This window comes from Diuraphis noxia, unplaced genomic scaffold, assembly GCF_037042655.1.
Source record: "Diuraphis noxia isolate RWA-SAM2 unplaced genomic scaffold, SU_Dnox_SAM2 contig0004, whole genome shotgun sequence".
Lineage (NCBI taxonomy): Eukaryota > Metazoa > Arthropoda > Insecta > Hemiptera > Aphididae > Diuraphis > Diuraphis noxia.
In genome coordinates this window covers 30,578,306-30,592,548 of record NW_028301714.1, presented here as the reverse complement: position 1 = coordinate 30,592,548, position 14,243 = coordinate 30,578,306, and the positions used below count along the sequence as shown (strand labels likewise).

General features: G+C 27.6%; 1 protein-coding gene and 1 long non-coding RNA gene across 3 annotated transcripts; both read right to left on the bottom strand.

Annotated features, from left to right (window-relative positions):
• Positions 1–76: 76 nt before the first annotated feature.
• On the bottom strand, positions 77–2,958 carry LOC149055950 (uncharacterized). The gene is made up of 4 exons (XR_016191699.1): positions 2,852–2,958; positions 1,644–1,749; positions 325–446; positions 77–210 (listed from the first exon to the last, which is right to left on the bottom strand). It is a non-coding gene; the product is annotated as an uncharacterized LOC149055950 (long non-coding RNA).
• Positions 2,959–4,073: 1,115 nt separating this feature from the next.
• On the bottom strand, positions 4,074–8,291 carry LOC107169592 (ciliary microtubule inner protein 1-like). 2 transcript variants are annotated; one of them, XR_016191536.1, is made up of 5 exons: positions 8,022–8,200; positions 7,827–7,911; positions 4,705–4,846; positions 4,425–4,646; positions 4,074–4,309 (listed from the first exon to the last, which is right to left on the bottom strand). XR_016191536.1 is itself a non-coding variant. In XM_015519381.2 (4 exons), the coding sequence occupies exons 1-4, from the start codon at positions 8,171–8,173 to the stop codon at positions 4,501–4,503; spliced, it is 525 nt and encodes a 174-aa protein (XP_015374867.2). In that variant the 5' UTR covers positions 8,174–8,291; the 3' UTR covers positions 4,422–4,500. The 2 variants fall into 2 exon arrangements, 1 of the variants encoding a protein (XP_015374867.2); XM_015519381.2 differs by lacking the exon at positions 4,074–4,309 and having other exon boundaries at positions 4,422–4,646; positions 8,022–8,291.
• Between the last annotated feature and the right edge of the window lie 5,952 nt (positions 8,292–14,243).

The following is a 14,243-nucleotide window of genomic DNA, read 5'->3' as shown; positions in this document are numbered from 1 at the left end:
TATTTAAGTCATTAATTTTCTTAATTTACTTATTTTATTTAGTTGAGCTTTTGCTTTTCGTTTTTTTGCTAATGATGCTGCATGCAAGTTAAAATATTTCATTCGGATCAACAACCTTTGTTTGACATAAGACTGAATTACAGGTTTATATTTTTGTGGCATTTCAGTTCTGTTGAAAATCTTGTCTGTAAGTCTTTTAACTACTCTTAGCTATAAAATATGAAAAGCTTTGTTGTCATCAAAATAAGCTACCTACATATTTTTCAGCATACATAATTAATAAAATAATACCCTATTGGAAAAAATTACGGTAAAATTAGGTACCTGTGAAATGAAATATCGAGTCCTTGCTCTTTAATCTTGCTAGCGTAATTCTTGCACGTCGCTACGGCACAAGATGAACCACCCGAATGTTTTTTGTGATTTGTACTGTTTGTAGACATGCTCTACAATTGATAAATGTAATTATTATATGCAAAAATGAACGAAAAAACGATTAACGTAGACAAACTAGTAGTCATGACTAAATAACTAGGTATGATCACATAATTACCAAATTTGGTTCAATGAGCGCATTCATGGAAGAAACAGCTAATTTATCATTCTTTCCATTGAATTATGACGTCAACCGGCAGGTAACCTAACCTAACCTAACCTAACTTTTAGGGCACTGCCAGCCGTTTTGGCGGGTTCGGTCTCCGTTTAAAACAGGTGTCACAGGACCACAGGCGCAAATAACGTTTGGGATTTTGGGGGAAAGCCTTAATTTGATAATATTGAACAAGCTAAAAACTAAATGTAGGAAATGTTTGGGGGGCTATGGAAATTTTTGGGAGGGCTTAGCCCCCAAAGCCCCCCCTATTTGCGCCTATGCATATGACATATTCACATCATAATATCGACAGTGTGTTCCTTGACTTAATATTAGCTTAATAGGTTGCTCATATTGTATTATTATGTATCTAATTTTATATATATGTATATGTAATTTATATAATATTTACTAATTAGCAATATTTATTATTCATATCAATAAACAAAGTAACAATTTGTAAGTCATTATTGTTCTTGCTTTCTTGGTCTTGTACCTATTGTTGTATATTTGAACCTTGCAGTCCTTGTAGTATTAATAATTTATTAATATGTCTTGGTGTTCAGTAAAATACTGTGAAATAAATTTAAAAAAGAACCACAAAGATTCTAATGTACGGTTTCATAGATTCCCAAAAAATCCGGTTTTTGAGAATAAATGGATTTTAGCATGTGGCAAATCAAATGTGAATGCAAAGTCTAGTAAATAATACATATTGTTAATTATTTATTGTTTATAGTTTATATATTAAACTTTTAAATACATAATATAGTCTTTAGTAGGTAGTATTTATTATAATATATAAATTTTAGTGTCGCTTTTATAAGATACAAAAACTTGATCTCTCAACTTGTGATGTTAGAAATTTAGAATATTATGTTACAAGATGTTTTCATTTTAGATTGTGAATCACAACTCACAAGACAAATTAAAAAATACGCGGGTATTGATAAGAATTCCTTCCGGCTGACGTCTTCGACATGCGTATCACGGAACTATGATCATACCTAGTTATTTAGCCATGCTAGTAGTAGAACTCGCAAAAACTCACGTGTAAACTATGTAAACAATTGAAAAGTCTCCTACGGGTGACGTCACGGTCCGATTTCTCCCACTCCCGTTTTTTCAGATTTTCGATATGACGCAACCTCTATAATCTATAAACCTTGACATTTAGCCCCTTTTTTGCAGCTATCAAAATGTGATAACATCATTTTCATTATAAATTATAATGTTATATTTTATTACAATAAGATTTGATGGTTTTATATATTGCTAAATTCAATTTCAGATAGTTAAATAAATTTAATAATACACAATTCGAAAAAAACACAATATTCACTTATACCATTTAAAAGGTACCATTCAACAAGTAAGAAATTAATTTTGTTTTAACGCTATAAGAATGATCGTCATATGAATGAACATTTAAAACATCGTTTATATTATTTTTAGTGAAGAAACGTGTTTGTTTTTCAATTTTGTTTTGTTTTTTTTTTGTTTTTTATGTTAATTGTATTCATATCCTCAGTTTGCATAGGTTTTGATTCGTTTGTATGTGATTCACTAATTTTATTGCAATGTTTTAAAATATTTTTTAGCTGATAGAGAAAAATTGGCAGGTAGCTATATTATTTTATTTCATATAATTCTATAGTACCATCTATACTGGTTCCTACAGGGGCGTATTTAGAAATGTCTTAAGGGGGGGGGGCACAAACAAAAAGTTCAAATTTGCGTACATGGGGTGTAGAGTTTTAAAATTTCTCATATAATAAAAATAAGTATAAAATACGGCGAATGAGCGAGGCACGGGCCCCATGTGCCCCTCCCTTAAATACGCCGCTGGGTTCCTATTCAAAGAGTATTAAATGATGTTCAACTGTTCAAGATTCTGTGGAAGGAACAACATTTAAACGCTTATACTATGAGTGTTCAATTATGGGCCAAATAGTTAATAAAATGTATTTATAATCCAATTTTGTATTTGAAATACTGGACAAGATGATTTTGCATTTAAAAAAAAAATATACAAAATATAGCCTAATTATAACATTTGTATTTTCGCTTGAAGTATTCGCAACGAATTGTGTATTATTAAATGTATTTAACTATTTTAATTTTAATTTAGTAATATATAAAATCATTAAATCTAATATTATAATAAAATATTGTAATATAATTTATAATGAAAATGATGTTATCACATTTTGATAGCTGCAAAAAAGGGGCTAATTGTAGGCAATATTATATACGGACACAAAATATTTTTTCCTGCGAAGATCCATTCGTGCGGCGCCAGCGCTGCCAACGTCTTTTGTTACGAAAAAAAAGCCTGTAGATTTATCAAAATCCGAATATCAGAGAATATAGTACTGATTTTACGGAATTAGCTTTACTATCAGACAATAAACGTATCACAATGTATAATCTTAAGAAACAAATGAAACAATTTATTATAAACAGGGTATAGAAAATAATATTAATCTAGTTATTAATTAATTTGCTTGTATAATAATTATGAAATATTTTTAACCAAATTTATTTTTGAATACTAGATTTATATATTCATAAATTTTTTTTCAGTTACACGTTAGAAGAAATAGTTTATTTAATTGTATAGTTAATTATTATAATTTATTATAGTTTTTATTATAGTTATAATTTATTATAGTATTAAATCATTTAATATTATTACTATTTTTATTATACAGAGAAATTACTCATATTTTTACTTGATGGTAATAAAGTTTGTAATAAAAAAATAAAATAAAAACTACTACCATCTTTAAACATGTAAACACATACTAATGGTGTCAATGGTGGTAGCAGAGAATTAAAATAACATATTATGAACAATTTAATTATAAAATATGAAAAACAGATAATAATTACACATAACTATTGAGTATTTTTTACTTTAATATATTAAAATGCAACAGTAGAAAAATAATTTCTCATTCAAGTACTGAAAACAGCCAAATCTGAATTAATTTATTTTTCATTTTCACAGTTATTTGTTGTTATACGATTTCCATCCGAATAGAACATGTATTTTTTATATTTTTAGGCTTTAAATTTTAGTTTTTTGTACCTATTTGGCTATGATATTGTTTATGCATTTTTGACTAAACAATATTCTAGAATACTCCATTTTTACATCAAATACGTTATTTTCTCTTTTAACTGTTAATTTTTCACACCCAGAAAGGATTCAAAGTTTTTAGTATAATATATAAAATAATTATATTCTTATATACTCATTGCTCATATGGTAACACATCTAATGACTTTAAGTTTTCTTTAGTTGAACCTAATAAAGTGTTTTTACTTTGGCATATCGAAATCCTAATACCTAATTTGTTTTCATAAAAGTTGTAGAGATCTAGAAGCATTACTTTAATACCTTATTTTAATACTAATAATTATTTTATTTTTGTTTAAAGTTGATTATCTTAAATATATTACAAACACCAGTATATTCTCCAGTAATAATAGATTTATTAATTCATTTAAATGTTATACATACACACTCATACTGTAAACCTAATTATGTTTAAACATTTTCTAAAATGTAAACACGTTAAAAAAAAAAAAAAACTATAATATTAAATTATAATTACTGTTGTATTATGTTTGCATGTTTATTTTTTTTTCCATCGTGAATAATATTTGATTTTTTTTGTTTAGATCTTGGCGTTATTTGATTTTTTGAACCTAGAATAAATGGTTGCAGTTGATGTTAATCCGTGTTTATAGCTAATAATAAGTATCAAAAAAAAAGTGTCTGATCTGACACAAAAAACAATAAATATTTTTATACTTGACTAACTGAAATGAGTGATAAGTGTATTATTATTATTATTATTATTATTGTCCTTAAAACCTTCGTTTTCACAAACATTAATTTATCCTAGAATTATAAATCTTTGTTGTTTTTGATCGGGTTCATTATCCGGTTTCAACATTCTAGTATCTAATTTATTGTTATCAAAAGTCCTGCCAAACATTTCTAAATTACAAATTCCTTGCGCAGAACGCCATCCTATAAAACCTGTGAAAAATCATCATAAAATCATATTAGGTAGGTATACAGGAGTTGAAAAAATTACCTGATGACGTTATGGGAATGCACATTGGTGATGGTACAGCATTGATCAACGGTTGAATTCTATCTTGTTTACGTAATTTTTGTCTTCTGAGATCGATAAAATTTTCCGGTAATCCTAAACTGACAGCCTGTTCGCTCCACAACTGCAAACATTAAAGTTAAATAATAAACCAAAATTAGTTGAGGTACTCAGTCCCCCCGAGTCCCTCCCCACGAGTCAACCACTGGAATTTAACAATTAGGTGGCTATACAAATTATGATTATAACTATAGTTTATACATCATCTATTATGTTGTATTTTACAAAAAATTTGAAATTTCTAAAATGATCGCCAGTTCATCTAGTGACAGTCAACTTGATTGAGTTTTAGTTGTTAGTTGCTATCAAATATCAACGTTTTATCACGTACGTTTATTGAAATCATGTCTGTGTAGTCAACTGTATGGTAGGTACCCTATATAGTATATATTTACGGTGTACTTCATGTTTCATGTACTACAGTCAAGTAAGTATAAAATTATAAATAAATCACAAAACCAAAATTTCGCGTGCACAGCACAGTACATCGATTTGACCAGCATTATAGTTCTGGAGGCGTGGAACATTTCACAGACGGCGATTACGGAATAATAGTCCAAGTTAGTATAAATGTGCAAGAAACATACGCCGTTTACAATGATTTGGCTCTTTTTTAAACCCTGCTGAGAATAATAATATTGACCTCAGGGCTTAGGCTTTTAATTTTTTCCACATTTCGTGTTCACTGTTTATATGAATAACCACTGAGTTTTTAGTTTTAAATTTAACTTGCATTTAAAATAGTGTTATGCTTAAATATGAAATACCGCAAGTGATTTTTTACCAGCTCAATTCAACGCGATACTTAAATGTGCATTAAAGATTTCAGTGCCTAATAATTCTATGATTTTAATTATTTTTAATCCTGTCTTATGATGCAAAAATATTTTATAATAAATACCAACAAATAATTATGTATATACATATTACATACTAATAATTAAAAAAAAATATGATATGTATATTTATTCAGGTATAAAATTACTTGAACAATTCTACAAATTAAATTAAAATGTAAGGAATTTAATTATTATTTTTATGTAAATAAAATATTTAAAAGAGTATTAATTGAAAATTATAGATTAATTGGATATTGTAAAAATGTTTTAATTGAAAATGATCAATCTATTAGTTCAGCCAAAAAGTTTAAGTATATCTAATAAGTATCATAAGTATCTAGGTATTTTCGATATTGGTAAAGATGGCTATCTTGATTAAAAATCTATATGAAAATAATAGGTATTTGGTAATAAGTATTAATATTATTATTCAAACATCATATTATTATAAAACAATTATAGTATCGTATAAATATACAAACTTATAAGTAACTTTCAACATTGTGGGTGTTTTTTTGGTGGCAATTGGATCTAGTCTTTTGAGTGGTAGGGTTAATTCATAAAAAGTTAATTCCAAGTAATATTTTTAATATTTGGTTAAATCGATTCGCTGATTTTATGGAATACATATTATACACTTATAATTCAAAAACGAATAACCGTCGTACATAATAACTACTTTCACAAAACATGTTCCAATTTTTTCAAAATATTATGAACCTTTTTGAGGTATTTAAAAGATAATTTTTTTATATAATCAATAATGAAAATAATTTTTTGAAAAAAGTAATTAAAAATTGTATACAACACTATATTACTATACCTATTTTGAACAGCTATTTAAGTGGAATAATGTTGTAGACTATAATAGGCAGCTGGTCCAGCTGGATGAAACCTATGTAATCTTATAATATTATTTTAGCTATTAAGATTATCATTATTACACCAATTCATATTCATATTCTAATCATTAGTTTTGTATTTTTGTATTAACTTTATAAATATCACTAGACTACACAATCAACTGAAATTCAATATAGACTATAGAGGAAATATATAATTTTTATTCCGGATAAATGACATCCGATAATATTTAGTATCGTAATTTAATATAATCGTAGGTATATAATATGTGTAATAATGCTGGTTGTCAGTTTCGAATGCAGGGGAGGAGTACAGGGGTACGTGCCCCCTGTCAATTTTCTATCGACAATTTTTTATGTAACTTTGAGTATCATATAAATCAAAAATTCAATTAAAATAAATAATATAGCGTTTTCCACCATACCGCACTATTGCACCAACGTATCACTGGTACAGTTCACTGATAATCGTCAGTGCGGGCTGGTGCAAGTTTAGATGAAACAATATCTATACTCATCACTGACATAATATAACGATAGTAAAATATTTAATGGGTACCTATTATGATAATAATAACGCACATGAGCTCCTAGAGCTCGCATGTTTATCATTGCACTGGGTGCAAAAAATTGGTGTAGTGCATTGAGGTGAAATATATTATAACAATATATTATATACATATTATATGGAAAAAAACTGTAATTGGAATTTATTTCCGTAAAAACGAAATATTATTATTATAAAAAAGTTCACTCGGTGCACATTAATCTTGTCGATGAAATATAAAAATATGCACTGGTGCAGTCAGTGCAGTGTAGTGGAAAACGCTATTAGTACCAACTATTAATTATTATAATCATTATTTGCATTAGAACTGATAGAAGAAAATGTACAGCTTTAGAAACCTATTTATAATTATTATAACCATTAGCTATTAATTAAAATTAAAATTATACAATTTATATGTGCCCCCCAATCAAAATATCGAAGATCCACCCCTGCTGGTTGTACATTTGTACACGCCGCTATTCAACTTAATATTGCAAAACGTATAATTATATTGATTATTGTCCGTTTGTACCTACTTAACGTTTTTAAGCCAGTATTCACGTCTTGTGACAAAAATATACTCCGAGTTTCGACCGATTTACCAAACGGCCGATTTCAAACGACCAATTGACGTGTAAACTTTATTTTTCTGCTATATAAATAAGTGTTTTCAGACAAAAAAAAACACACACACACATCAATGTAAAACCAATACTACAGTTATCACTCTGTTCAAAATCTAAAATACGAATCAAAACATAATCGATGAAATTATTAGTATAGACCACATACTTTTTCCACGTTATTTTTCGAATAAAATCCCCACCGTTCCGGCCATCTGGCTCGCAATTCATTTTCTCTATTTATTACAATTTTCCTGGGATGAAAAAAAAAATTTATATGATGTCAATAATGGTAAAAAATAAAAACATAACTCTATTTTATTATTAACTATAAATTTCACAACATTTTCCTTTTTTTACTTACAATCTGCCGTCACATTGAACCTTGTCTATCTTTTTATTCTTCCTCCTTTCCTGCTGCTGCTGTTGCTGTGGCTTAACATTATTATTTTTATTATTACTACTTTTGATGTTATTATTGAGTTGTTTCAGTTCCTTGTTCTCTGGGTTGGACATTTTACCGACTCAATGCTGTGCAATTGTCTGCGATAGCGACGCCATCAAGCAAAATATGTACCATGCTATAAAGCGGACGGAACAAGAGCGTCAATGGTACCAGCCAATATACACTATGTGATCGTGTGAATAAACGTTATATTATATAATACAATTTCAGTCATTGACCCAACGTGTTGCTAAGAAACCACACCCACTAAAACATATAATAATATTATCTCATCTATCAAAATCGTCATCGTCATCGTAATGTAAACAGTGAAACACACACAGTGGCGCTATGTACACACTTAAATGTGTGCATCGTGCATTTGAACCGCTTAAGAGTTTTGGATTATGGATGGGTAGGTAAAAATAATGTACTCAGTAGAATTAATGCTTTACTATAGTTACGTTCCCACGTATTAGATTTTATTATTTTTCATCTATTATCGATATACGTTTATACGTTTTATTATAGCGTAGTAAATATTCGTAAAAATATTAGTGAGTGAAAAATTGCAAAATAATTTTGATAATTCTCCAATGTCATTAAAATATTATAAGCTAAAAACCATTTAAGGATGGCCAACTTTACGCAGCTACCCATAATGACCCCATTGTGTCCAATACAATTAACCAAAAACAAAATATCTAATTACAATAACTAATAATCAATTGGCACGGGCAACACCGAATACAAGACAGCTATTACAGATATATGTATAGAGATAAAAATATTGAAGAATGAACTGTTTTTTGGCCAATAAGTTATCTTATTATAGTTAACTTATCTCATGATTATATTATATACTTCCGAAACCATTAATAATTATTATTGTGAAAATAATTAGATTAAACAATCCGTGTCGCTATAATATCGATACTATGTTCAGACTTTCAAAGGAATCCGTGATAAAATATGTATAACTATTAAAAAGGAAAATAACTGACTTAAATATGAAATTATGTTTTAGTATAAGCCGGAGAAATCTGTCTATTCTGATTATTTTAGATACCAAACATATTATTATTAATGATTATGTGTTAAGTTCATTGATGAATGGTTATTCAATGATCACCTTGTTATAACTTGTAAAAGTATAAAATTAATAACAGCATAGGGCCACCCACCATTAAATGCATTTTATGAAGAAAAAAAATGTTTAAATAACTACAAAAGGTTTTACTCAAAACTTCAACATAATCCGAATCGTCAGACCTTTCAGTCATTTAAGTCATTACCAAGCACTGTGGCGATTTACCGATTACTGACTCATCATTTATGTAGCACTCGGTGAATTGCTTAGGTTAACAGAACACAGATACGTTGAGTACGAACGTATAATATTGTATATTTAGTTAGTGTTGTGGGTTCTGATCGCGAAGTAGAGACTAACAACAGTCAACTCTACACGTTTTACATAATATTTTAAATCCATTTAATTTAAGTAGAATAACTTACCTCATAAATGAATCACAATATTTTAGCCATCGTATATTAATAAATTGTATCATTCAGTTCGTATTCCTCTACTCTCGTGATCTTCACAAATGCAACTGTCAAGAACAGGAATACAGGATTACTCAGGTATTGTATTATTTAATTAAAATTTCAGATATTAAACAAAATATCTGAGTGTAAATTACTATATTGTGTTGTTTATGAAAGAAGTCATACATTTCCATGGTATGTAAACTATAACTTAGAAAATTATATTCCTATTAGTCCAACAACCATGTCCATTAGACCGGTATGTATGAGATTAGCGAACCACTACTCATTAATTTAATGGGATTTTATAGAAATATCGACACCCACTCGGTTTGAAATAACTAAGGGGATAATATGTTGCATATATACCCTCCCTGATAATCGTCTACGTCAGTGGCGTGTAACCTAGGGTCCAAGTGTTGTTCAAGCAACACCTTAAATATGGGTGGGTGGGTACTAGGTGGGTATTGCTAGAAGGACATATTATTACAATAATAAACTAATTAAGAGTTTATAGAAAAATACAATATAAATACTCGTATAATTATAGTATTTGAGTAGTGAGTAGTGTCATAGTGAGTACCTACTTATACATGGCTATATAGGTACCTATAAGTATACCTATAGTTTTCTTATTAAGAGGACGTCTAACCCGCATGTGTTGTCTCCGTTTTACACACGTACGACATAGGAAATGTTCAAAACAATAGTAGGTACCTATATTATAATTTTTAAGTTATAACCAGGGTTCGGATTTTATAGCATATTTTGCTACTTATTATAGGATAGAGATAAAAATAGCCGAGTGGGCTGTAAATTTGTTTAATGCACCACGGACTCTAAATATGAAATTTTATTTTGCTATTTTTTGCATATTTGAAGAATTTTAGAATTTTAGTGCTACTTTTAAAGTTTTGGTGCCATGTTTTGCTAATATTCTTAATTCAACGCTTTATTTTATATTTTCATAAATCTCGTGACAAATGGTAATCATTAATGCGAATCAATAAGAATTGAAATTTTATTCTTATTTACTCAGATAATTTTGAATAGTTGCGTACAAACGATGTCATAATTCAAGGTATCAATAGTTAATCAGTATACATACAATTTTTTTTAAACTGCATACGGAGTTTTTTGTTTTTTTTTTATAAATATATGATTTGATAAAGATATATGATAAATTGAATAAAATTTTGATTTGTATTTATTTTTATTTGTTGCTATTTTTGATTTTTTTAGGGAATATTTATAGAGCATATTTTACGGTTTTTTTTTTGGTCATATTATAGGGCATATTTTAGGATTTTTGATGCTATAAAATCCGAACCCTGATAATAAACATAATATACAAATTCGACATCTAAAATAACCTGAAAGAAACAATAAAAAAAGCTAAATTAAATTGGTTTATTTGGAATAAGAATAGCGTGAGTCTAATTTATATATATATAAATTAAATTTCTATCTCCTACCTATACGAAAAATAAGTATTTGCTTTAAAACCCTAGCCCTACTTATTATAATTGTCATGACCTTATGATTAACAATATTATTATGCTACGAAGATGTGTTTAGTGAGATTGTGGTGGCACATGATTGGCATATTGTTGGCTTTTGCCGTAGATAATTAATTAATTATAATAAATAACAAATTTGTAATTAATTATTGTTTCGTATTTGGAGAAAACTTTTGACTTGGAATTTTACAAACTAGCTGTCGCCCGACATGGTCGGTACGTAAATTAATGTGTACACTGTATAACTTAATTTTAACTTTAAAAATCAGTATCACATTTATTTAATAGTTCAAAAAGAAATATATTTTAGTAAAAATATGCATGTGCTTCTAACATTTAAACACCATCTTAAATATTCTTAATCGATAATCAAATAAATAAATTTAAAAAAAAATAATTAAAATAATACCAAGGTACCTACTTTATTTTGTTATACATAATTTTAATTTAAAGTTATGCATTATTTCGGTATAGTTATCTCATTTCATTATTGCCCGATGCTCTGCAATGAACAGATTGTATACAATAAGGGCATCGTTTATACAAAAGTAGTATTATAATATATACCTAGGTATCTATGGATTGCTCTTATTGATTTAGTACAATATAATCCATGGCGATTGTCAAAGTCGTTGCGGAGGACGCAGTCTATTAAAGATTCTAACATTTTAATTAGATAGCAAAGTAGACATGAACGAAAAACATCCTGTTTTCCGTTTAATCTTTTTTTTCATAAATCACATTATTTTTAGACTTCAATTCAGCAGTATCTGAGTATCTGATGCGTTTCCATTTCAGCGTCGGAGTGCATACACGTCGCGGACTCTAACAAAGCCCAAAATAATTGATATTTAAGGTAAGTTTGTTTTAATACCAATTTTTTGCGGCTTAATATTATAAAAGAATTGAGGATAATGACTATAAAATTATCAAATGCTTTTGAACAACAAGAGTACAAGACTATAACATTATGTACGAATTTGAATAATTTATTATTATTTTAATAATATAGGTAATACTTGTTTGAAATACAATGTAAAAAAAAGTTACTCATTATAATTATCATGGCCTTATGTTTAATAATATTATGCTACCTATGGCTTTGAAAATAAATAAATAATAAGTCTAATTTTATTATATAAATTAATCACCATCTTCATAATTTTTATTATTATTATTATTTTATTAGTATTTGTTATAAGTATTATCAATTTCAGATATTTTTAAGTTTTTATAAAAATGATAATAAGTATCTGGAATAAGTTTTACTTTGCACGATAAAATTAAGTATTTTTTATTTGTAAGATTCCAGGCTTTTCAATAAATGCAAATTTCATATGTAATGTATGTTTGATAATTTTATTTTTGAATTTCTATTTTTCTTTAAAACTATAATTTATTGATAATTTGCTTGCCCATAAGTTGTTTAAATTGTTGTAAAAACAAATTATCAGGGAATTCTTTTTTAACTTTAATTAATTTAATATCTCTCTATAAAACCATTTGACCGATAGTATTTTTATTAACCTTTTTAATTTTAGACCTTTCTTATGATGTTCCTGAATTTTTATTTTCCTTCCAGTCCTTGTCAATACTATTATCAAAATCTTCATTATCTAAATCTGTAAACAGAATACAAACTGTGTTGTAACATAAAGTTCATATAAACACGAGAACATTGAGATCAACATAAAATTATTCTTTATTATTAGAGTCAGTTATTTAATCACACTAATAAGTTTCCATTGGCTCCTACTAGCTCAATGAAATTTTGTGAACTTTCATTTGATTTGTTTGAATGTGTCATGTGTGGTTTTCAATGGTAAATCGTCTAAAAGAATATTATAATAATTTATAATATAGCTTGTAAAAAATTGCAACTGTGTAGCTGCTAAGTACTTACTTACTATTCGCATATTCATGTACTTATCACTGAAGGTGTAGTATTTAACCATCCAATATTACTTTATTTGTAATATTAAGTTCGGCATTTTTAATAGCTGTTAATATTTTCATAGAACAAAAACACTATTAAATTAAAATGTATGGTTGGTAAGGTTTAGTACATTAGAAATTATCAGAAAATGATTAATATAATGAATTGCATTCGGTATTTATTAGGGTATACAATAAGCCAACAACTGACATAGATTAATATATATATATTTTTTTTTTTTTGTAAGGAGAATCCGCGGCAACATAGGCCATTGGGTGTGGGGTGGTACGGTAGGGATTATATTTGTATGTTTGTTTGTAGGTTTTTAATTGGGTAGGGTTGTAACACGTGTTTGTGTAAGTGAGGCAAGGATATGTTGCTAAAAATCCCGGGTGGTCACCCATCCGGGAGCTAGCAACTGCGGCCGGTACGTACGCTCAGTGCGTTTCCGCAGATTGAGCGTACGACCGCGCCTCACCAAGCCACAGATTAATATATTATTACCTATTTATACATTATATTTTTAATTCATATTGTTAAAAGTTAAACCATTTAAAATTAAATTAAATTTTTACAGATTTATAGTTAAACAATTTTATATATTATATACTTTTTTTTAATGAGCATATTCACATCGACAACAAAGACCATTAGTTACACTTATTTACAATAATGATATAATATAATATGTAGGTACTGATACAATGGTAAGTTATTTAATTAGGATAAAACATTTTTTTTAATATAAGATTGAACAATTTTGTTTTTCTTAAAAAATTAATTATGTCTAGGTTTTTTTCATAATAGGTCATTTTATATTTTACGTAGGTACCTAATTCAATAATTTATTAAAATTGCATTTATTATTTATTTTCTAAAAAAAACACAATATATCAAAAATTAATAAATAATAAATTGGAATAATATTTTTAAAAATTATCGAAGTAAAATAAATAAACATTAATACAAGTAATTATAATTAATCTTTACGTTATTAAAATATAAACGAACCGGTAGGTATCCGAGTTTTAGTAGATAGCTTGTTGTTGTTAGTGAACTGGTGAAGAAATAATAAGATCTTGAATAAAATATTCAAAAAAATAAATTAACACATTATAACTAGGTAGGGAAGATAAAAAT